Here is a 25,628-nt window from a genome sequence, read left to right on the forward strand (position 1 = left end):
CATGAAAATAATAGAAAGATTCATATTTCAGATAAGATAAGGACACTTTGACAAGAAGGTAATGGATTCCCACGCTCCCTTTGAAGAGGTTACAAAGTGGTGCAAGTATGTTGTCAAGGTGATGTTAGCTATTGGAGAGGCAGTAAAGGTAGCCATACACTGGTCGATTTGCCATCAGATTCGACCAACAGATAGATCCCTCTCTGATCGAATCTGATCAGAGAGGGATCGTATGGCTGCCTTTACTGCAAACAGATTGTGAATCGGTTTCACCATGAAACCGTTCACACTCTGTGGAGGTGGCGGTGCTGCCGCCGCTCCCCCCCCCCCCCCCCGCATACATTACCTGCTCCACCGGCGCGACTCCCCCCGGTCACCGCTGTCTTCTTCTCTGCTCTGGTCTGGTCTCCGGGTCCGGCAGGCTTCACCTCTTCATGTCTGGGGGAAGTTTAAACAGTAGAGCACCATCTACTGTTTAAACTTCCTGCCGGGACAGGAGGAAGTGAAGCCTGCCGGACCTAGAGACCAGACCAGACCTGGAGAAGACAGCGGTGACCGGGGGGAGTCGCGCCGGCGGAGCAGGTAATGTATTGCAGCTGTATTGCGTATTGACGGGATCGATCTATTTCGGGACGAAATAGATCGAAATTTAGCGTGTTGCGTGAACGATCTGACAACAGATTCGATCCCAGTGATCAAATCTGCTGTCGATCGGCGGGGAATCGGCCTAGTGTATGGCCAGCTTAAGCTGTGGCAGTAGGGAAGGAAAATTAACACTGAGTTGGGATGGGAAAAAAGAAAGCAAGCAGCAGAAGTGATGTCACTTTTGTCATCACAAAGAAACAGTAAAGATGGAAACCAGCAGAAATTATTGTTTTATCATATTATTATTTTTTCTTTTTTTATATCTATCCTAAATCTGACAGTGAACACTATAAACAACAGGATAGACAAACTAAATAAGTAATTTCTTATTGGAAGATTTTTTTCCCCCAGTTAATATGGAGTTTCATCCCACTTGAACAGTAACCCTCCTAATCTATAGCCAACAGTCTTCATTTAACACCAGGTGACAGTGATATCCGGCTCCAAGTGTTTCCACCTGCAGTCTATACAATCCACATACAGATCACAGTGATGATACCAGGCATGTGCCATTCACACAGCCTAATGCCCATAACACGGCACCCAATCCATGTAACCCACCAGCACAGAGGCAGGCACCAAATCCTCTATACCAGGAATGTCAAACTCCAGTCCGCCAGGGCCCGAGGTCGTCACACATTTTGGCACAGCTCAAAATAATTGATGGGAGTGAATAAGGTAAGGTGCAGTTCCTCAAGTAGAACACATTTCTCAGTCCACCCTTAACACTGGCATGGATATGGCCTTCCAAGACTGGAGTTCCACACCTGTGTTCTATACTGATTGAACCTTCTCCCATCCCCCCCTCCTGTGATGCCGGGAGAACCTACCTGCTTCCCCCCCCGTGATGCCAAGGACACCCACCCGCTTCTCCCCCTCCTCCTGGGATGCTGGCACCTACCTGCTCCTCCCTCCTGTGATGCCATGGACACCCACCCGCTTCTCTACCCCTTCTGTGATGCCGTCACCTACCCGCTCCTCCCTCCTGTGATGCCAGGGACCAACCTACTCCGCCCTCCTGTGATGCCGGGGACCTACCTGCTCCGCCCTCCTGTGATGCCAGGGACCTACCTGCTCCGCCATCCTCTGATGCCGGCACCTACCCGCTCCTCCCTCCTGTGATGCCGGGGGAACCTACCTGCTCTTCCCCCCTGATGCCAGGGACACCTACCTGCTCCTCCCCCCCCCCTCCTGTGAAGCCGTCACCTACCCGCTCCGACCCTCCTGTGATGCCAGGGACGCCTACCTGCTCCTCCACCTTCACATTCAGCTCATCCCGGGAGACCAGCTCCAGGACTTCATCAAAGGGCAGCGCCAGGAACTCCTCCGACATCGACACCTCCACAAAGTGCTCGTGGATGAAGCGGTTGGCGGCATCGTACAGCACCGCGCACATCATGGTCTCCGCAAACTGACGCACGCCGAGGCAGTTCTTGGGGTGCAACCTGGGAAGAGAGAACTCAGAGGTGTAAGGAAAAGCCTACAGAAATATATTTCAAGTGTATTCGAGACGGCCAGGGGGAGAGAAAAAAGTTATACATACCTGGGGTTTCCTCTAGCACCCCCCTCCACCCCTCAGGCCGATCACTCCATCCTCTTCTGCCTTATGGATCGTCCGCAATGGGCCCTGAAAAGTCCTCCAGTCAGGGCTAGTTAGCACAGGTGAAGTCTGGCCGCGCTCCCGTGGCTGGGAGTACTACTGCGCATACGCAGAACACTTACGTCAAACAGAATGCGAAGGAGGCGCATGTAGCCGGGCATGTGCAGTACGCCCCAGACCAGAGGACTTTGCAGGGCAAATGGCAGAAGTACCAGGAGGCAGGAGGGGGGGTTCATTAATCCGTAAGCGACAATACAGGGGGAATTAGATAAATATTTGAATTTAAAGTTCAAAGCAGGTGTCTCATACAATTGAAGAGTCATAAAATATTAATCCATGTATAAACATCCTGTTACCCAGAATCCCTTCCCCAGCTGCCCCACCCATATGTGGCTGCAGCTCTCAAGTGCTTGGAGTCCGACAGGAGAAAAGCACTATACGAATTTTGGAAAATTGTTAATGAGATGCAAATAGTTCAAAGTTGATGTAAAGTTTAGCTTAATTGTATGCAAATGGAAAGAATTAGAACAAAGCGGTGCAATAGGTGATGGTAGCGATTGGTCCTGTACAAGTTGTCTACAGGAACTGTTTGCAATGAACCCAAAATTTGTATCAATTCAAAATAATTTGCATGGCATCAACTTTCTAAAGTATAAGACGCTGAAGCCATCTTCATGTTTAAACCTTGTCTTTACCAAATAAGATTATGTACACAAAACACACGTTCAGTTTAAATTTAGCCGCTACCACACATAAGTGAAACACTATCAATTTTTACAGCCACTTCCTGTTTACGTTAGGATGGAAAACCCTGTTAGAACTTACCGGTAGCGGTATTTCAACGAATCCTTCAGGACGGCCTATACTAGAGAGGAGTTTCTCCAAGATGATCCGGCACAGCTCTTTTAATCAGAAAATTATTTTATTGGATCATAAAAATACAAACATTAAAGCTGCATAGTGGCTACGGTCCACCGTTTCGGACCATCACAGTCCTTGTTCACGCCACACAGCCAAATGAACAACTGCAAGCATGTTCCTTATATAGTCAAAGCTTTGATTCCATGTTATTCACGATTGTGAGGATACATTGAGAACTACAAGTGGTCGATGATAAAATCAAAGCCTTAAAAACGGAACTGCGCCATGCACTGACAGGGGAAGAGTATGATCAATATATGGAAAGTCTTGATGATAAGATGGAAACTTTCCTACACTCCCAAGAAGAGACAAAACAAGCGAAGTTTAAACGAGATGTCTCGGACTATACCAGTGGTTACGTACAGTATATACATGGCAGAAAGTTCCCAACCCTGCAGCAGGCAGGGGAAGAGGACGCGGCCGACCTAGACCCCGCAACCCTCCCCGCCCGAAAGGTGAAGCAGTAGGCAGCTCCGCAGAGGAGAGTAATACATGCGAGGCCTCGATACCCTCGGGGGACTCCTCACCTGCCAGCACAGGAAAAGGAGCCGCAGGGGCGGCAGGAAGCACCGGTCCAAAGGGCAAAAACAACAAGAGAGATCCAATGCAACTACGCCAGAGGAAAACGTAGTTTCCCTTGTTGTGAACATCTCAGATTCACCTCTTAGTGCGATCGAGGAGAGGGTGCTTAATTTTGGACTTTCTTTTTGTCCTACCAATTTTCCCAATTTTTTTCCTTTGGATACTGAATTACATAGTTTTTTTTAGATCAGTAAAACTTAAAAAAAAATTTCAGTAATTTTCCAGAACTTCCAGCTGCTCAGGAAATTGAAGGACATGGTCTTTCTCTCAAGAACACTGGCCTTAGGAATAAGAGTGCGTTCAAGCCACCCTCCAATCCTGCTATCAATCTTTTTGTCTCTAACGTTAAAAGAGAACTGGCCATTATTGAGGCAGAGTGTAAAAGTGGCCAACGGAGAACTGTGTCCAATCTAACTAGTGAGGAACGTTCAGCAATTATTAGTCTTCAAGAAAGGAAGGACATTACATTCCGTCCAGCCGACAAAGGAGGGGCGGTGGTGGTCCTTAATACGGCCCTTTATGTGGAGGAGATATACGCGCAATTAGCCAAGGGTGATGTATATGAAGAACTGCCTTGTGATCCCACATATCGAGTACAACAGAAACTTAAGGGACTTGTCGATAATGCTGTCGGCCGAGGTATTGTGGAAGAGGACCTAAAACAGTTTTTGATTAAAGAACATCCTGTAGTCCCCCTATTCTATACATTGCCGAAAATACATAAGGACCTCCACCGCCCCCCCGGACGACCGATTGTTGCCGCCGTGGACTCTGTGTTCACTCCCGCGGCACAATTTTTAGACAAAGTGCTACAACCATATGTTACACAGTTAGACTCCTATATTAAGGACACAGGTGATTTCCTGAATAAGCTTGCCTCATTAGAGCAGGTAGAGGGGGAGTTGTTGTTAGTCACCATTGATTTCGAGAGCCTCTACACCGCCATCCCACATGATGGCGGTGTAGAGGCTGTAGACCACTATTTGTTTACCCGGTCCGACTATGATCACCAACAGCGTGGTTTTTTGATAGCGCTTTTGAATTTGATTTTGCGGGAGAATTATTTTTCATTTGAGGGTCGATTTTTTCTGCAGCGACGCAGTACCGCCATGGGGTCGAACGTGGCCACTTCTTATGCCAATCTTTTTATGGGTCTCTGGGAGGAGGCCTTTGTTTACCATGACCCACTGTTCACGATGTACGCCAGAGGATGGTGGCGGTACATCGATGACATTTTGTTTGTGGGCGGGGCCACGTTCGACCCTAACAGCGTTCGTTGATAATTTACATAGCAAATGCAGATATATCCGTTTGGTGGTTAATGCGGACCGGGAGAAAGTGTCCTTTTTGGATACGTGTGTCTTCAAAAAGGATGGGAAGCTTAGCATGGACCTGTTCGCTAAAAGTACGGACAGGAATTCGGTGCTCTATTTTGATAGCTTCCATCCACGTCATCAAGTGGTGAGCATTCCTAATAGCCAGTATGATCGGGTGTCGAAAATTGTTGGTGACACTCAATCGAGGGAAAGGAGACTAGTTGAGATGAACAGGAAATTCCAGTCCAGAGGTTATCCCTCTGATACACTAATGAAATACCAAAAGAGAAAAAATAAATTGGGTAATAGGGGTAGAAATGAGGGACGAATAGCATTCGTCTCCACTTTTAACACTATTAGTGATGATGTACAACATATTGTTTCTAAACATTGGCGCACCCTTAAAGATTCCCTCCCACATGTTCCTGAATTCCAGCAGCCTCCTTTATTTTCCTACAGAAGGGCCCCCTCGTTACAGTCCAGGCTTGTTCACTCCGACCCCAATCGTGGGTCCAATATACAGGTGCCTCGTGTGTGTGGTACTTTCCCTTGTCTCAGCTGCCACATGTGCCATAGCATTACTAGAGGTGATGTTTTTTTCTCACCCCTCTTCTGGTAGAGGTCGCTTTTCTTGTTGTTCACGCTTTGTTGTTTATATGCTTAAATGTCCATGTGGCAGCTGCTACGTGGGAAAAACCACGCAGGAGCTCAAAGATCGTGTTTCTAAACACAAATCCAACATTAGGGGTAGAAGCTTGGAACATGCAGTTTCAGAGCATTTTGTTCAATTTAGACATGATGTCAGTCAGCTTAGAGTTCAAGTAATTGATAGGGTGCCCCGTGGGTTTAGGGGTGATAGGGGTAGAGAACTGTTAAAAAGAGAGGCGCGTTGGATTAGGGAATTGGGGACTATTGGTCGTGGGGGATGAAATAAGGAATACGATTTAAATTTTGTATGGTAGATGTCCTATGGCTCTAGTTCTGTTGTTTTGGGGGTGGAGGTTGTCCTTTGGGTCCCCTTCTCATTGTCACTTTTGTATCATAGGTTCTTTTGCACTTTTTTACTATGCATGATAGAACTAGGGGTGTTATTTTATGGGTTGAATCCAGGTCACCCATTGATAGCATTGGGCATGCGTATTTTTGTCTGTGTCAGTTCCGTATTTTTATACGTGTACTATGCGTATGTTTTTCCGCATCGCGACGGCAATAGGACGCCTGTAGAGGCGTCATTACGTACGTTTTTCCGCATTGGTTGTCATGTAACGGTGGTTGCCATGGCGATGGCGGGCATCGCTCGGAGTACTTTTATTTACAGTTTTACACTGTGTATGACACATCCATGCCCATGCCCTCTACATCATGATGCCCTGGATTCCTCCTTGGATCATTTTATATGTTTAATAGGTGCAACAGATCAGAGTTAGAAACGTTTCTATTTACATGTTTATGTTACTGCAATGACATCATGCATTTCAAAATGTTTGACCAATGGAGTAGGAGGGCGGTACCCTTTGTGGACAAGCCCTGCAGTTCCCCATCAGGTCCAGTCATTTGCATAGGTTTCTCTGATTGGTTGCTATGTCATAGCTTTGACTATATAAGGAACATGCTTGCAGTTGTTCATTTGGCTGTGTGGCGTAAACAAGGACTGTGATGGTCCGAAACGGTGGACCGTAGCCACTATGCAGCTTTAATGTTTGTACTTTTATGATCCAATAAAATAATTTTCTGATTAAAAGAGCTGTGCCGGATCATCTTGGAGAAACTGTTCGCTATACCCTGTGGGTACAGGGGTGGATCCGCTGCACGCCCATTCCCCGACATCACTAGTGTGCGGTCTCACACATCCTTGTGGGTGTATACTAGAGAGGAAGCCAGCTCCACCTCCAAAGAAAACACCTCATAAATAAATTAGTCAGTCCCTATAAATCCTTCCCCCTAAGATAGCCTCCTCAGTTTTAATAGAGTCATCCCTGGAAGGACTAGCCAGGAAGAGGAAATATTACACCCAGTATGTTTTTTTTAATTTTTATATATTATTACTCCCCAATATTAGGGAGGGAACTAAGGTAGCCGTCCTGGAGGATTTGTTGAAATACCGCTACCGGTAAGTTCTAACAGGGTTTTAACAACTCATCCTCCAGAACGGCCTATACTAGAGAGACCAACGAGAAGTTTAATAAAATTACCTTAGGGAGGGATGACGTTCTGTAGAACTTCTCTCCCAAAAGATAAGTCTTGACTTAATAACAGATCGACTCTGTAGTCCTTCTAGGGATTACTCTATCAAAACTGAGGAGGCTAGCTTAGGGGGAAGGATTTATATGGACTTATTTATGAAGGGTTTCCTTTGGGGGCGGAGCAGGCTTCCTCTCTAGTATAGGCAGTCCTGGAGGATGAGTTGTTAAATACAGGTTCAAGCAGTTTTTTTTTTTTTTTTATTTGTATGAGAACATTATTTTAAATTAGTTACGCATGAAAAGGTTGTGAAAACGTTACAGTGAAATCAAAAGAGCAGAGTAAGCGGCGAGCAGAGTAAGCGACGTGCAGAGTAAACTGTGCACAGAGTAAGCGGTATGCACAGTAAACGGCGAGAACGGTAAGCGGCGAGCAGGGTAAGCGGTGTGAACAGCGCAACTCACCTCTCCTTCAGGAAGGAGCAGCAGGCGTCCTTGATATGCTGTAGCTGGAGGAAGCTGGCGCCCATCAGGAGGGACTGAACATTCTGCTGGTCGATGGCCAAGTGCCCGTTATACGCAAAGTTTATCAGCGCCTCCAGAGCACTGCGAAGGGAGGAGAGAGATAACATTACATCTCATATATGAGTAATACATGCGATTACATGATTAACTGCACCTTGCACTGTTGAAACTCTGAGGTGTAGGTGGAGTATCCTGGACTGGTAAACACCAGCCTCAACAACCCCCAGGTGTAGGACGCCCCTGCCCCACCGCCAGGTCTCAGACGTCCCCGCCGCCAGGTCTCTCGTAATTACCATAGTAGAATATCGGGTATTTTCACCAATATTTTACTATCGCTTAACCTGACCCCATTCTCACTTGAACCCTTCCCCTATGGATGCCTAACCCTAACTGACACTCCCAACCGATGCCTCACCACCTCCACAATCAATAATTAACTCCAACCAACACCCTACCTAATGCCTGATGCCTAACCAACCCCCAAATTGATCATTAACTCCAACCAATGCTGTAACCAACTGATGCCTAACCCTAGCCAATCCACACTACTGATGCCTACCTAACCCACCCAATTAATGCCTAACTCTAACAGACCCCCCAACCTATGCCTAACCCTAGTAGATCCCACCAAATTCACCTAACCAATGCCTCACCCTAACACCTCCCCCGAAATGATACCCAACCCTAACTAAAATACGGCTACATATATTGGGAGCTATACAGTACTTTGGCCGCCGCCATAGGCTTCTACAGTATGTTAACGGCGCAGATTAGCGGCCGGCTTTAAGTGGTCATTTGGGCACAAAGTACCGCGGTGCCTCCGGTGCCCAGATTACCTACTTCAGATGTGAACTCGTTGTACTCCATAAAGCTCTGCTCAATATATCATCCCTCCATAACGCAGGAAATAACTGTCTATGTACAGTATGACACTCAGCGCTCCTCTGCAGCCTCACCTGGGGTCCATTCCCTGCATGACGATCTCGTCCTGCTTACACTCCATCATGTCGTTTGTGAACATGGCGTGGAAATAAGGGATGGAAGCCGCCAATACAATCCGGTGGGCGCTGAACTTGTGCTCCCCCACCTGCAACACCACAGAGAAAATACTGTTACTATACAGACAATGAGATGCTTTTCTGTAACTTTCTCCCAGCTGCATGACAGATGGTTGGCATAAAATCTTTTGTGCAAAGTACCTGTCACTTGATTAAAGCACATCTCAACTGAGGGATATGGAGGTTGACTTTTTTCTAAACCATGCAGATTCCCTGGCTGTCCTGCTGATCCTCGGCCTCTGAAGGTTCCCATACATCAGACAATATATGAGCAGACCAACCAAGAGACAGATCTCTCTCTGATCACATTTGATCGGAGAGAGATCTGTTGCCTGACCATACACCGCAGAGTGATTATCGCTTGAGTGTTCCCGCTGGGGGGGGGGGAAATCGGCCTCGTGACGCTGCATTCACCGCCTTACTGTGTAACTTACTTAGGGCTTCTTGCACCCCCTCCGGATTGATCCTGTGCCCACGCCATCCTTCCTTTCCTCCAGCCAGCAGCGGAGACCCCCTCAAAGCTGGCCGGCCACACCCCTCCTCACTGCATCCCCATGTACAGCACTGGCGACCCCCTCAAAGCTGGCTGGCCACACCCCTCCTCACTGCATCCCTATGCAAAGCAGCGGTGACCCCCTCAAAACTGGCCAGCCACACTCCTCCTCACTGCATCCCTGTGCACAACAGCAGCGACCCCCTCAAAGCTGGCCAGCCACACCCCTCCTCACTGCATCCCTGTGCAAAGCAGCGGCGACCCCCTCAAAGCAGGCCAGCCACACTCCTCCTCACTGCATCCCTGTGCAAAGCAGCGGCGACCCCCTCAAAGCAGGCCAGCCACACTCCTCCTCACTGCATCCCTGTGCACAACAGCAGCGACCCCCTCAAAGCTGGCCAGCCACACCCCTCCTCACTGCATCCCTATGCACAGCAGCAGCGACCCCCTCAAAGCTGGCCAGCCACACCCCTCCTCACTGCATCCCTATGCACAACAGCGGCGACCCCCTCAAAGCTGGCCAGCCACACCCCTCCTCACTGCATCCCTATGCACAGCAGCAGCGACCCCCTCAAAGCTGGCCAGCCACACCCCACCTCACTGCATCCCTGTGCACAGCAGCGGCGACCCCCTCAAAGCTGGCCAGCCACACCCCTCCTCACTGCATCCCGGTGCAAAGCAGCAGAGACCCCCTCAAAGCTGGCCAGCCACACTCCTCCTCACTGCATCCCAGTAAACGACAGCAGCGACCCCCTCAAAGCTGTCCAGTCACACCCTACCTCACTGCATCCCTGTGCACAGCAGCGGCCACCCCCTCAAAGCTGGCCAGCCACACTCCTCACTGCATCGCTGTGCACAGCAGCAGAGACCCCCCTTTAAAGCTGGCCAGCCACACCCCTCCTCACTGTATCCCTGTGCACAGCAGCGTTCTGGGCATGCATAGTATGGGAAAATCACTACAGCAAATGCACAGAGCACTCCCAGACAGGAGTGCCATCAGGGTGCGCGCAACTCAGGGCTGCGCGTGCGCAGTAACCTCCAATTGGCCACACCCTGCCAGCTTTCAGGGGGTTGCTGCTGCTGGCTGGGAGGTCTCAGATGGACGGCGTGGGCACAGGTTGACTGCGGGGGACTGCAAGAAGCCCCTGGTATTTTTTGGGTGGGCTTAAGGATACCTTTTAACATCCAAGCTCAAGGGCTGACATGCTGCTCCTGCTGTCACTGGTAAGTCACTGCCCAGGAACAAGCATACAGTCAGGGAGGACTGGGTATCTTAAACTCTTGTTCCATCTCTCTGACTTACTAGGCGACAGCGATAGTCAATGAGATGCAAATTATTATGGCTTGCATGCTAATTTAATGCAGCTTGGCACTGGAGCAGCTTGTTATCCAGTAATGGAAGCCTCTCTGCTAGCCGGCCAGCTCTCTGGACGCTGTCAGCGTTCTCCATGCAGGGCCAGCAGCATCTGCAGGAGTCGGAGTAGAGAGTGACATCATCACACACAGGCAGGCCCGGCAGCCATGGCTCTGAGCCACGCATCACTCAGGCAGAATTAAGCTGTAATCTGCTTTGTGATGAAATATGGAAGCACTGGATGGACATGGAGCAGCTGTGAGGGAGGGACACAGAGAGGACCTGTCACTGCAGGCCACACACTATATCCACTCATTATTCCTCTATGCAGATCACACTGCAAATCCCTATATGGGAAATATCACACCACTGTGGCATACACTGTAAATTCCACTCATTACTCTCCTATGGGGAACAAGGATCACACTACTGTGGCCTATTATGTGAGGAAGAGGCACACAGAGGACCTGTCACTGCAGGCCACACTGTATATCCCAATACAACAATGGATTAGACTCTAGCCAAGCAGAAGTGGACAGACAATGGATCCGCAGTAACTGTCCACAATGTGGCTGCGGTGTAGTGTGAACCCAGCCTGGATTGGGATCTGATAGGAGCTGCCACCCTGTAATGCCTGCTACACACCATGCAATTTCCCATCAGATAGATGGGTTGATAGGTAATTTCCAACAGATCCAATTGGATTTCCGATCGATTTTCTGATCACTTTTATGCAAATTGATCGGAAATCAGATCAAACCTGTCGGAAATTATCTATTCGACCCATCTATCTTACGGGAAATTGCATGATGTGTACCAGGCTTAACACAAGCTGCATTCTGGTGCTACTCACACAGATCGTGAATGAGAGCTTTGCTGCACTGAAAGCGGCTTACAGATTAGCAGCCACCCCTGGACAATTCAGCCTCCCTTGGACAAGGGACTATCAGTATGACAGGTCCTCCTTACAGAGGATAGTGCATGGGGCAGCCTCCCTGGGACAGGGGACTATCAGTATGACAGGACCTCCTTACACAGAGGATAGTGCATGGGGCAGCCTCCCCGGGACAGGGGACTATCAGTATGACAGGTCCTCCTTACACAGAGGATAGTGCATGGGGCAGCCTCCCTGGGGCAGGGGACTGATCAGAATGACAGGACCTCTTTTCACACAGGACAATGCACGGAACAGGCATCGGAGTAATTTTGGGTACCTGGAGTCGGTGGTTTCATAAACTGAGGAGTCAGACTCCACAGCCCTGCTGATCAGAATGACAAGTCCTCTTTGCAACCAGGACAGTGCACTAAGAGCCTCCCCTGGACAGGAGACTGATCACAATAAAATGTCCTCCTTTCACACAGCAGCCTTTTCTGGGCAGGGGACTGATCAGACTGACAGGTCCTCTTTGCACACAGTAGAGTGCATGGAGCAGCCTCCCCTGGGCAGAGGACTGATCAGACTGACAGGTCCTCTTTGCACACAGTAGAGTGCATGGAGCAGCCTCCCCTGGGCAGAGGACGGATCAGACTGACAGGTCCTTTTTGCACATAGGACAGTGCACAGGGCAGCCTCCCCTGGACAGGGATTGATCAGTCAGACAGGACCTCTTTGCACAGCACGGTGGCTGGGACCCGTCTGGCTGGAGATGATTAGATGTCCTGGTGTGATGAGAGGACAGACTGGTCTTGTATACAGGAACATGCAAGGAAAGAAGGGATTAGCCCCTGATCTCTGTATAAGCAGGTAAGACGCACTATGGAGCTCAAGCTTGTTTAACAGACACTGGCTGGCGTCCACTGGCTCCACCCTCCACCCTGACAGCAGTCACTGACCACACCAATCTATGTTTACTATACAAGCCAAAAGTAGAGATACACGGAGGCTGCCATATTTATTTCCTTTTAAAGTGCACCTTAAAGGATACCACAACTGAACATGTGTGGTTAAAATGAGTGCAGCACTGTATAGGTTGTAATACGCACATACCGACTGTTCCTCCCGCCCCCCTCCGTCTGCCGCCGTTCACACTCTATACACTCCGGTGTGCGGCAACTTGCTTGACCTCTGCCCCGGACATACTGCGCCCTGTATGCGCAGTATGTCCTTCCCCCTTCACTTCTGGCCGTCGCACAGCGCGAGGCTCAGAAGCTGCTGTCCCCTCTGCGCTGCGTGTGCGCTCCATTACACCGAGCGTCACATGCTAATTATGTCAATCCACGTTGTCCGCAGTGTACAGCGCAGGCGGTATGAGTGCTGAGATATCAGGAATAAATAGAACAGGAAATGTGTCATAACAGGATCGAACTGCGCATGCGGAGCAGCGTTATCCATAGGGCGGCACAATTGGACACAACACCGTCGTGGACATGCCATTGCGTCATTATGCACGGGAATGGGTGGCGTTGTCGCATCAGGCAGCCACAAGTGCTGCGTAGTTATAACTACGACCGGTCCTGAATGGGTTAAAGGATACCAGAAGTGACGTGTGACATGATGAGATAGACGTGTGTATGTACAGTGCCTAGCACACAAATAACTAGACTGTGTTCCTTTTTTCTTTCTCTGCCTGAAAGAGTGAAATATCAGGTATGTATGTGGCTGACTCAGACAGGAAGTGACTACAGTGTGACCCTCACTGATAAGAAATTCCCCTTTTTATCTCTTTCTTGCTCTCAAAAGCCATTTTCTGCTGAGAAAGTGTTTTATAGTTAGAATTTCTTATCAGTGAGGGTCACATTGTGGTCACTTCCTGTCTGAGTCAGCCATATACATACCTCATATTTAACTCTTTCAGGCAGAGAAAAGAAAAAAGGAACACAGCATAGTGATTTGTGTGCTAGCCACTGTACATACACATATCTATCTCATCATGTCACATGTCAGTTCAGGTATCCTTTGAAGGAGGAATCCCAACAAATGGGAGCAATGTGAAATAATAAAACACACACACACACACACACACACACACACACACACACACACACACACACACACACACACACACACACACACACACACACACACACACACACACACACACACACACACACACACACACACACACACACACACACGTCTCCTAGTTGGGTGATTTAAACTGCCCAAAAAAACAACAGAAAAATCCTTTCTGCATAAATATATGGTAGCAATGAAGTTAGTTCATACAGACTCCAGACAAGATGAACGGATGTACGGCAACCCAGTCTTATCCAAGGAGAAAAATATTACACTGCTCAGGTTTCTCTATGGAGTATTGCTCCATAGAGAATCACTTCAGATTTTTACCCATCCATTTTGAGTTCCCTACCTTTTCTGTCAAAATACCCAGCACAGGATATATGGTAGGATTAGATTGTGAGCTCCTCTGGGGACAGTCAGTGACATGACTATGTACTCTCAGTGTTCTCCCCAGAATTTTTTTCCAGCCAGTAGGCATGAAAAAGCAGCCGGGTGGCATGAAATAGTAGCCGGGTGGAGCGAGATGAGAGCATGCAGGGCCGGTGGTTCTGTGCACAACTCTGCTTACAGCATAGGAGGAGGTGAGCTGATGACAGCCGGGTGCTCATCAAAACTAGCCAGGTGGAGCACCCAACTAAAAGAGCCTGGGGAGAACACTGTACTCTGTAATGTGCTGCAGAAGATGTCACTGCTATATAAATACATAATATATGGTAGGACATTACATTATGACTATGGCATGATTACATTGTGAGCTCCTCTGAGGACAGTCAGTGACATGACTATGTACTCTGTAATGTGCTGCAGGAGATGTCAGTGCTATATAAATACATAATAATAATATGGTAGGACATTAAACTATGACATGGTAGGATTAGATTGTGAGCTCCTCTGAGGACAGTCAGTGACATGACTATGTCCGCTGTACAGCGCTGCAGAAGATGTTGGCGCTATATAACTACCAAATAATGATAATAAAAGGAAGCAGTCGGCAATGGCTGCCTCCATATTTCTTTCAGGACAGACTACTTTAGAAATAGAAACAGCTCTTTTCCCTGCTCTGAGAATGAGGCAGGTTGCGGCATCCACACCAGATGACACAAGGATATTTTGCATGGCAGACAGATGCTGCCTGTACACCCAGGTGACATGAGGACAGAGGGACATGTGACATTGCTGTGTCACACCCAGAGACTTGCTGAAAGCAGCACAATAATCAGGCTGCTATTAGCCGGGCCCACACCCCACACTGCTGGGAGGAAGTTTACATCTGTGGCCACACAAAGGTGAGCATTGTATGAGGCTTCTAGAAAAGACTTCCCTAGTAATGGAGAAACGGGACAGTTAAGATACTCCTACATTTATACATGGCACCCGGTGTGGCTTAAAGGGGAACTGAAGAGAGAGGTATATGGAGGCTGCCATGTTTATTTCCTTTTAAGCAATACCAGTTGCCTGGCTGCCCTGCTGATCCTCTGCCTCTAATACTATTAGCCATAGCCCCTGAACAAGCATGCAGCAGATCAGGTGTTTCAGACTTTAAAGTCAGATCTGACAAGACTAGCTGCATGCTTGTTACTGGTGTTATTCAGATACTACTGCAGAGAAATAGACCAGCAGGGCTGCCAGGCAACTGGTATTGCTTAAAAATAAATATGGCAGCCTCTGTATACCTCTTACTTCAGTTCCCCTTTAAAGTATAACTGAAGCGAGAGGGGATATGGAGGCTTCCATATTTATTTCCTATTAAACATTACCAGTTGCCTGGTAGCCCTGCTGATCTATTTGGCTGCAGCAGTGTCTGAATTACACCAGTAACAAGCATGCAGGCAATCTTGTCTGCTGCATGCTTGTTCCGGGGCTATGGCTGAAAGTATTAGAGGCAGAGGATCAGTAGGATAGCCAGGCAACTGGTATTACTTAAAAACAATAAATATGGCAGCCTCCATACACCTCTTACCTCAGGTTCACTTTAAAGCATAACTGTAAACCTTACAAGAGAAGCACGTACTGTGCCTGCGCAGGCGCCGGGGACATTAAAGTCAGCAAATAAGGAAGTGAGCTGTGTCGGGGGAATGGAGGATGGCTGAGTACCGGCGAGGGCACAGGACGTCATCAGGGGGCTGGTAGAAGGCCAAGGTAAGTTCAAGAGAACCTGTAAAAAACAAAACAAAAACCCTCTTAGGATACTTACCTTGTGAGGGGGAAAGCCTCAGGGTCCCAATGAGGCTTCCCTGACCTCTGAAGCTTGGAGGACGACTCCCCCGAACCCCCCCTAACAAGCTGTGATAAATTTACCTCTGTTTGGGCTAGGCAAACATAGCCGAACCCGATCGTATCCACTCTACTGCGCAGGCGCAATGGACTCTCGCCTGCGCATTACAGTGGATACGATTGGGTTCGGCTATTTCCGCCTTACCCGAATGAAGTGCACCTGCGCAGGATCGCAATAGGTAAATATTCACCTCGCCGCACTTCGGAGGTCCCGACGGTTGAAAGGAGGGGTGGAGGAGGACGGGGGAATCCTCGTTAGGATCCAGAGGCTTCCCCCTACCGAGTATCCCCCAGAGCAGTTTTTTACTTTACAGATTATCTTTAAACAACGTAAAGTTATCCTGTAGTTTTCTGCAGCATGCAGCCGAATCCCATAGCCATGCATTATATGGCTAGCAATTCAGGCTGTGTCGGCTACGCAGCACTACGGGAGCTGGGGCCTTTTCTGCTGGTGTCATACTCACCTGCACAACCGGGAGAGAGGTCTGAAGCCCTATACATATGCTACATGAAACGTGGGCCGATGATGACTGCCTCTGCTGAGAATCCATCATGTACATAGCAGCCCCACACCATCCCTCCCCTATACACCTGGCGGTTCGCTGGCCGAGAGCCCTGTACTCCCCACTAATCGCACTGTGTGACAAAACTGCCAGCACTCACAAGTTGGGTTGGCACCTCCATGTAATTATTAAGCTCTATTTTTCAGTATAGCTCTTTATTACAACATATTAAAATCGTTCAAAAAGGGGCAACGTTTCAGTGAGAGCCCTGCTGTTTCAGGCACCAACGCCTTTCTTCAGGCTGAACAGTTCCCATATCAAAAACTCCCAGGCAGCTCGTTGACCCTCCGCATAGGAATACAACATGCCACTAGCCCATGGGCTAACGGTGCATCTGTACAGCCTTAGCTTTGCTCAAGTTCAGAAAGAGATATTTAGCTAAAGAGAAGGAGGCCTCAGGGTCCTATTGAGGTTTCCCTCAGCGTTTTCTGCTCTCCCAATAAAGAGCGTAGCCCCCCTTCTTCACATCCGGGTAGTGCTCCTCCCTCTGTGACAAGCGCGGCTGTGCAGTGCTCCTCCCCCCACAACACATGCACAGTAGCAGGGAGATGTTTGTGCACGAGTGACTAAGGCTTACTGTGCATGCACGGCTGCTCTGATGCCAGGAGAGGAGTGCGACCCCGATACGATTGGGCTCTATTCATTGTCTGCAATCTTCCAGGAGTCGCGCTTGGCAAGGGGAGGCCACAGAACGCCAAGGGAACACTCAATAGGATCCTGAGGCTTACCTCTCTTATCTAAAAACTAGAAAAAAAACTTGTAGGAGGCGCCCAAAGAATCTTAGTTTAAAATCATAAAGTATAGAAATAATTCTTACCTCTATCAATGAACAAACCATTTACATAGAAATAATTTTAATGATGCCCAAAAAGACAATGCGTTTCACAGGTACTGGCCCGCCCCCTCAGGTCAATATAAAGTGCCTAAGGGCTCTTTCACATCAGACAACGCGAACAGGAGCCGTTCTCCTGCACGCGTTGTCTGCCTGCGGCGTGTCGTCGGGTATCTGCGGTGCGACGCAATCAGCGGCGGTAGCTGGTAATTAAACCCGACGGAAAACGCCGGCTCGCGGGTGCGTTGGAAGAAAAACTGCGCCCGGGTGCGTCGGAACCGCAACGCATCGAAACGCAGCGTCGAGTGTGAAAGGTAAAATGAAAGTCTATGGACTTTCATCTTACCTTGGTTAACGCAAACGGCTTCCGCTTGCGTTAACGCACAAAGTCTGCCCTAATGTGAAAGAGCCCTAAGGCAGTAGCAGTCTCGGGTGTGGGCGGAAAATATCTATTCGACCCCTTTATTAGATGGGATATTGCATGATGTGTACCAGGCTTAAGAAAGGTGGACACAGTGTCTGTGGGTCAAAGGACCCCTGACCAGATATGGAGGCTGCCATATTTATTTCCTTTTAAACAATACCAGTTGCCTGGCAGCCCTGCTGATCTATTTGGCTGCAGTAGTGTCTGAATCAAGCATGCAGCTAATTTTGTCAGATCTGACAATAATTCAGAAACACCTGATCTGCTGCATGCTTGTTCAGGGGCTGTGGCTAAAAGTATTAGATGCAGAGGATCTGCATTGTTCATATATGTCAGCCTCCATGTCCCTCTCAATTCAGGTTCCCTTTAATATGGGGGAGGGCTTAGTATGTGAACATCAGCTGAGGGAAGGGGGTCGGTGATTGTGGTGAGAGCCTGGAGGACACCCGGAAGGGGGCGTGTACCTTGAGCGTGACGTCACACAGCTTGCCCTGCCGGCGGATCTCCTCCATGACGCCATAGCCGCGGCTCGGCAGGTCCCCCACAGTGACATGAAGCAGATCCTCCAGCTCCTCTAGCTCCTCCACCATCTTGTGTCACCGGGACCCGCCCACCAGAGCTGGCTCCGCCCCTGCTCATGACGTACTTCCGCCCTCCTATTATCCGCCCCATTCCAGTCTCCGCTCTATTGGGGGGTCAGCGGGACACCGGCTGGACGGAGGGCGGGGTGAGGGAGACGACGGGGAGGGGCAATGGGTGATGGGAACACCCAGAGATGCCAGGAGCCCGCCTTCTAGCTCAGCCGCCCACTTCCGGTGCCCGTCACCATGGAGACCAGAGAGTGTGTACAGCGAGCGGGGGAGGAGGAGGAGGTGAGAGCCGAGCGGGGGCTGCGCTGGTAAACTTCACCCCAGAGTACCCCCATCCTTACCCTCTGTCACAACTACTCTCATCAATGTTAACTCCTTCACTACTACCCCCATCATCACCCTCTGTCACTACTACTCTCATCATCATTCTCTTCTTGCACTACTACCCCTATCACCAATACCACCCTTCCATTCCCATTACTACTCTCTCTTATTACCTCCATCACTACTACCCCTATCATCATCACCCTCTGTCACTACTACTCTCATCACTGTTACCTCCATCACTACTACCCCCATCATCACCACCCTCTGTCACTACTACTCTCATCATCATTCTCTTCTTGCACTACTACCCCTATCACCAATACCACCCTTCCATTCCCATTACTACTACTCTCATCTGATTACCCCCATCACTACTACCCCTATCATCATCACCCTCTGTCACTACTACTCTCATCACTCTTACCTCCATCACTACTACCCCCATCATCATCACCCTCTGTCACTACTACTCTCATCACTGTTACCTCCATCACTACTACCCGCATCATCATCACCCTCTGTCACTACTTCTCTCATCACTGTTACCTCCATCACTACTACCCGCATCATCATCACCCTCTGTCACTACTACTCTCATCAATGTTACCTCCATCACTACTATCCCCATCATCATCACCCTCTGTCACTACTACTCTCATCACTGTTACCTCCATCACTACTACCCTCATCATCACCCTCTGTCACTACTACTCTCATCACTGTTACCTCCATCACTACTACCCTCATCATCATCACCCTCTTTCACTACTACTCTCATCACTGTTACCTCCATCACTACTATCCCCATCATCATCACCCTCTGTCACTACTACTCTCATCACTGTTACCTCCATCACTACTACCCTCATCATCACCCTCTGTCACTACTACTCTCATCACTGTTACCTCCATCACTACTACCCCCATCATCATCACCCTCTGTCACTACTACTCTCATCACTCTTACCTCCATCACTACTACTCTCATCATCATCACCCTCTGTCACTACTACTCTCATCACTGTTACCTCCATCACTACTACCCCCATCATCACCCTCTGTCTCTACTACTCTCATCATCATTCTCTTCCTGCACTACTACCCCTATCACCAATACCACCCTCCCTTCCCATCACTACTACCCCTATCATCATCACCCTCTGTCACTACTACTCTCATCATCATTCTCTTCCTGCACTACTACCCTATCACCAATACCACCCTCCATTACCTCCATCATCACTACTACCCCTATCATCCTTACCCTCTGTCACTATTACTCTCATTATCATAATTTTAATTCACTACTACTGTAAAAATCACCCCCCATCACTACTACCCTTATCATAACCAATACCACCCTCCCTACCCATCACTACTACCCCTATCATCCTTACTCTCTGTCACTACTACTCTCATCATCATTCTCTTCCTGCACTACTACCCCTATCACCAATACCACCCTCCATTACCTCCATCACTACTACCCCTATCATCCTTACTCTCTGTTACTACTACTCTCATCATTCTCTTCCTGCACTACTACCCCTATCACCAGTACCACCTTCCATTGCCTCCATCACTACTACCCCTACCATCCTTATCCTCTGTCACTACTACTCTCATCATCATTCTCTTCCTGCACTACTACCCCTTTCACCAATACCACCCTCCATTACCTCCATCACTACTACCCCTATCATCCTTACTCTCTGTCACTACTACTCTCATCATCATTCTCTTCCTTCACTACTACTCTAAAGGTGTGTACACACGCCATACTTTTTCACAGGACGGGTCCGTCAGACCCTCCCGCGGGGCGATCGCTCTGCCAACAGTAGCACGTGAGTACAAGCTGTCGGCAGACTGATGAGACTGTTTTTGACTGATCCGTGATCCTCTGTTACTCCAGATCTGCTCCTCTATGTCTTCCCCTGTTCCAGTGTTACTCCAGATCTGCTCCTCTACGTCTTTTCCTGCTCCGGTGTTACTCCTCTGTTACTCCAGATCTGCTCATCTACGTCTTCTGCTGCAGTGTTACTCCTCTGTTACTCCAGATCTGCTCCTCTCTCTTCCCCTGCTCCAGTGTTACTCTCTGTTACTCCAGATCTGCTCCTCTATGTCTTCCCCTGTTCCAGTGTTACTCCAGATCTGCTCCTCTACATTCTCTCCTGCTCCAGTGTTACTCCTCTGTTACTCCAGATCTGCTCCTCTATGTCTTCCCCTGTTCCAGTGTTACTCCAGATCTGCTCCTCTACATTCTTTCCTGCTCCAGTGTTACTCCTCTGTTACTCCAGATCTGCTCCTCTATGTCTTCCCCTGTTCCAGTGTTACTCCAGATCTGCTCCTCTACATTCTCTCCTGCTCCAGTGTTACTCCTCTGTTACTCCAGATCTGCTCCTCTATGTCTTCCCCTGTTCCAGTGTTACTCCAGATCTGCTCCTCTACATTCTTTCCTGCTCCAGTGTTACTCCTCTGTTACTCCAAATCTGCTCCTCTACATCTTCTCCTGCTTCACCATTACTCCTCTGTTACTCCAAATCTGCTCCTCTACATCTTCTCCTGCTTCACCATTACTCCTCTGTTACTCCAAATCTGCTCCTCTACATCTTCTCCTGCTTCACCATTACTCCTCTGTTACTCCATGTCTGCTCCTCTACATCTTCTCCTGCTCCACCATTACTCCTCTGTTACTCCATGTCTGCTCCTCTACATCTTCTCCTGCTCCACCATTACTCCTCTGTTACTCCATGTCTGCTCCTCTACATCTTCTCCTGCTCCACCATTACTCCTCTGTTACTCCATGTCTGCTCCTCTACATCTTCTCCTGCTCCAGTGTTACTCCAAGTCTGCCAAACCTTTACTCTGCCCTTGCTCCTATACAACTCCTCCTTACTCCACCCTTACTAGATGTCTACTCCACTATTGCTCTTCTACAACTATTACTCCATTTTTGCATCACTTTTCTACACCATTTTAGTCTATTAATCAACTCCATTTTTTATCTCTGCCCCACTATTACCCCACAAATAATTTATTATTACCCTTCTTTTACTGTAATATTTAAAAAAGAGAAGCGGATTCCAGAATCCAAAACCGAGATTCTTTATTAAAGCAGATACAAATGACAACAGGTAAATACACGCCTGTGTCAACAGCTGTTTTACGTGATCTCACGCCACCTTTTACTTTGTGGACAATTATTATTTATTAGATTTATATGGTGCCAACATATTATTATTATTATTATTATTGATTTATAAAGCGCCAACATATTCCGTGGCGCTGTACAAAGTAAGAAACAAACATGGGGTACATAATACAGACAATGGTGTACACTAATATTATTATTATTTTATTATTTAGTATTTATATAGCGCCGACATCTTTCGCAGCGCTGTACAGAGTATATTGTCTTGTCACTAACTGTCCCTCAGAGGGGCTCACAATCTAATCCCTACCATAGTCATATGTCGTAGTCTAGGGCCAATTTTTTGAGGGAAGCCAATTAACCTATCTGCATGTTTTTGGGGATGTGGGAGGAGACCGGAGTACCCGGAGGAAACCCACGCAGATACGGGGATAACATACAAACTCCTTGCAGATGTTGACCTGGCTGGGATTCGAACCGGGGACCCAGCGCTTGCAAGGCAAGAGCGCTCACCACTTCGCCACCGTGCTGCCCTAATATACAAGATACATAGTTAGTGACAAAATACAAAAGATGATACAGCATACAGAATACAAAATGCAGAATTGGTAATGACAGTGATAAAAGTAACATGATGAATAAAATGTATAATGATTTCCAAGACACAAAAGGGGGAGAGAGCCCTGCCCTTGCGAGCTTACAATCTAAAGATATCATGCAGCGCTGTATAATAAATAAGGTTACAATGATAATGGGGGATGACAGACAACACAATACGGGTAATGAGCAATTGGATACACCATGCCAGATCTTACACTGGAGTAGTAGTCCCAAAAATACGTTCATAAGTTTACGTTATTCTGTGGGTAGAGTGCGCAGTCAAGTATTATACACAAGGAGGGAGCTATTTGTCCCTTTTAGGCTTCCTTAGTCTTCATCCAACTTGATTTATTGTGTATTTCTGTACGCTGCTGACTTTGCATTGTACATTTCAGATACCATGAGTTGTGGCGGCAGTGACGTGCAGGTCTTTGTCCGTGTAAGACCCAGCCCTTCCTTTGCTCAAGAGATCATCAAACTTGGAGAGGACGACAAGGTGAGGCTTCCTGTGCATAGCTGAATGTTTTAAACAGGTTAGGCTTATAGGACCACTCTCCAGCGAATAAAACTAAGCAGTTAAAATCTGACCGAACCAACAGGTTTTGAACTTGTCCATCTCCATATGGAGGATTCTCAGGTTTTTCTTTGTTTCCGAGAGCATTTCCTGAGTGGCAGTTGCTAAGTCTAACTGTCAAAATAGTGTGCAAGTGAGTAGGGAGACTGGCTGTTATCTTACTATTTTGGAAGTTCAACTGCCGTTCAGGAAATGCTTTCGAAAACAAACAAAACTCAGAGAATCCCCCATGAGGAGATGGACACCTGTCAGTTCTGTCAGATTTCAACTGCTTACTTTTTTCACTGGAGTGATCCTTTCAATTTAATAAAAATTTTAAACCGTGCAAAAAAACGTTAGGCTGGGTTCACACATAAAAGGTGTCCTGTCAGTTTTTGACAGTTGGCATCAGTTTTGTATGAGTTTTCTATGGTTTGATTACACATAAAAAGGGTGCAGTACCAATCCTGACAGGTTAAACTGATAGAAAACTGGACTGTAAATGTACAGATTTATGCGTGAACCAGGCCTTAGGCTTAAAATTAATTTAAAGCTGCAACCTTTCCCAAGTGATTTTAGTTTAACCACTTCCCCTCCCCCGGGACGAGTAGCTACATCCTTGCAAAATGCCATAACAGTTTGCAGGGTCGTAGCTACTACGTCCCTCCCCGCCGTGCGTTCCCGCTCGCTCTCCCGCTCTCGTTACCACCGCCGATCGTTAGCCGCTAGATCAATGAATGGAAACACAGATGTAAGGCCCGGTTCACATTAGCATTTTTTTCAGGAACGTAACCAGAACATATACTGTACAAACGGAACGGATGTGAAAGGATCCAATGTTAACCTATGGAGCCATTCACATGCGTCCGTTGGTACGGATACGTTCCGTACGTTCTTATTCCTGGACCTAAAAATTGCTGCAGGCCCTAATTTTCCGGTCCATTCTGCCTAGTGGAACGGACCTGGACAAAAAATGCTGCAGCATTGGGGCAATAGAAAACTGAACATTTCTTCACACTAGTGAAGAAACCGACCGTTCCACAGGGGATGGGGGCATGGGCCGACGCCAATCTAGCGACGGGAGGGTGCAGCAGCCGGGAGGGTTAATACATACCTAATCTTCTGTAGCAGCCGGCGGTAGAGGATTCCGTCCTCTTCTGCGTCATGTGACTAGTCACATGACGTGCTGTGTAGTCAGAAGAGGAAGCCTCTACCGCCGGCTGCTGAAGATTAGGTATGTATTTGCGGAGTGAAAACAGATCCGATCAATCATTGATCAGATCCGTTTTCACTATGTGAACCGAGCCACGGACTGAGCCATCCGGATCCGGTGAGGCGGAGACCGGATCCGCTCACCAGATCCTTTTGGCTCCAAACGCAGATGTGAACCGGGCCTAAGTCAATGAACGCAGCCGTCCATGAGACCTTCATTCACAAAGACCGTTGACGCATCGCTTCCTCTTTGTGTAGTAATACTACACATAAAGAAGTCAGCCGCGAGGACATCTAGTGGCCAAATAGTAAACTTACATCTACTTTTTTTTTTTCAATAAAAGACATATTAAGACCTTATTTTTATATTTTAAATTAACCCCTGACCTCCCATTCTCCCCAATCGTTACCAACTTTTTTTTTTAAAATGACAAAAAAAATATATGCATAAATAGTTACCATAGGGACTGAACTTTTTTAATATGCATGTCAAGAGGGTATATTACTATTGCTCTATAAATGATGGGCTTGTAAGTAGGGATGGACGCAAAACTGAAAAAAATGCACCTTTTGTAATGAATAGCGGAGATGCCGCCGCATGGGAGAGCGGCATGGCGGCTATCTCCGCGTCCCAGCCGGCGGCTTCTGCCGCCCAGCAGCGTGATGCTGCCTTGCCTGGTCCTTCTAGTGCACACAGATGGAGAACTACGCGCGCGCCCGCCAGGCGACAGGACCTTCATGCTGCTAGAAGAGGAGTCAGCTGATCATTCCGATCAGCTGACTCCAGCTATGCTTTCGGATTGGCTGAGTGACTGGGGCGGCGCTTTGAAACGCTTTTAGTATATATAGGACCCGCTTGGCACTTGCAAGTTGTCTGCTGTTGCGAACATATACGTGTAAACGCTCAGACCTGAGTCAGATCCCACAGTGTGTTAGAACCAGCCGGAGCTGGGAATTCACACTGAGTCAGATTCCATTGATAGCAATAATCAGAAAAAATCTGTGTTGCTGACACCAATTGTTACAGCTTTATTTACAAATAAAATATTGGCGCCATACATTGTACTATTAAAATTGTAAACGTTGCACTAACCGGGACAAATGGGTAAATAAAATGTGTGGGTTTTAATTAAGGTAACATGTATTATTTTAAAATTATAATGGCCAGGATCTGGGAGATTTAAGTAAAGAGGATTGGAGGGATATCCTTCAGTCAGTTCCTTTGATTTCTACAAATGCAACTCAAAATCTGTCACAATTAAATATTATACACAGGAACTGTTTGAATCCTAAGAGATTATATGACATGGGTTTGCGCTCAGATCCTATTTGTGCTAGATGTTGTAGGGACCATGGTGACTTACTTCATATGCTATGGAAATGTCCTAAACTACATAGATATTGGAAAGGAGTGTTGGATACTCTAGATGTGGTAACGGGCTCTACCATTCCAAGAACGGCTCAGAGCT

At 47.8% G+C, this 25,628-nt stretch overlaps 2 protein-coding genes across 5 annotated transcripts in view; one reads left to right on the plus strand and one right to left on the minus strand.

Moving 5' to 3' along the window:
* The window catches only part of KLHL18 (kelch like family member 18), a 35,754-nt gene extending 17,175 nt beyond the window's left edge, over nucleotides 1-18,579 (minus strand). Inside the window, exons 1-4 of one of the 2 annotated variants that reach the window (XM_068235211.1) lie at nucleotides 18,191-18,579; nucleotides 8,726-8,856; nucleotides 7,710-7,850; nucleotides 1,892-2,090 (exon numbers count right to left, since the gene is read on the minus strand). In XM_068235211.1, coding sequence (XP_068091312.1) covers nucleotides 1,892-2,090; nucleotides 7,710-7,850; nucleotides 8,726-8,856; nucleotides 18,191-18,316 — 597 coding nt within the window. In that variant the 5' untranslated portion in view covers nucleotides 18,317-18,579. The remainder of the gene's footprint in view (nucleotides 1-1,891; nucleotides 2,091-7,709; nucleotides 7,851-8,725; nucleotides 8,857-18,190) is intronic. The other variant, XM_068235212.1, reaches the window with a different exon arrangement.
* KIF9 (kinesin family member 9) overlaps nucleotides 18,441-25,628 on the plus strand; it is a 58,150-nt gene continuing 50,962 nt past the window's right edge. The window contains exons 1-2 of one of the 3 annotated variants that reach the window (XM_068235208.1): nucleotides 18,441-18,598; nucleotides 22,790-22,890. In XM_068235208.1, the coding sequence (XP_068091309.1) occupies nucleotides 18,502-18,598; nucleotides 22,790-22,890 (198 nt within the window). In that variant the 5' untranslated portion in view covers nucleotides 18,441-18,501. Of the gene's footprint in view, nucleotides 18,625-20,465; nucleotides 20,488-22,789; nucleotides 22,891-25,628 lie in introns of those variants that run through there. The other 2 variants (XM_068235209.1, XM_068235210.1) reach the window with 2 other exon arrangements.

The sequence above is a fragment of the Hyperolius riggenbachi genome, chromosome 5 (genome assembly GCF_040937935.1).
Source record: "Hyperolius riggenbachi isolate aHypRig1 chromosome 5, aHypRig1.pri, whole genome shotgun sequence".
NCBI lineage: Eukaryota > Metazoa > Chordata > Amphibia > Anura > Hyperoliidae > Hyperolius > Hyperolius riggenbachi.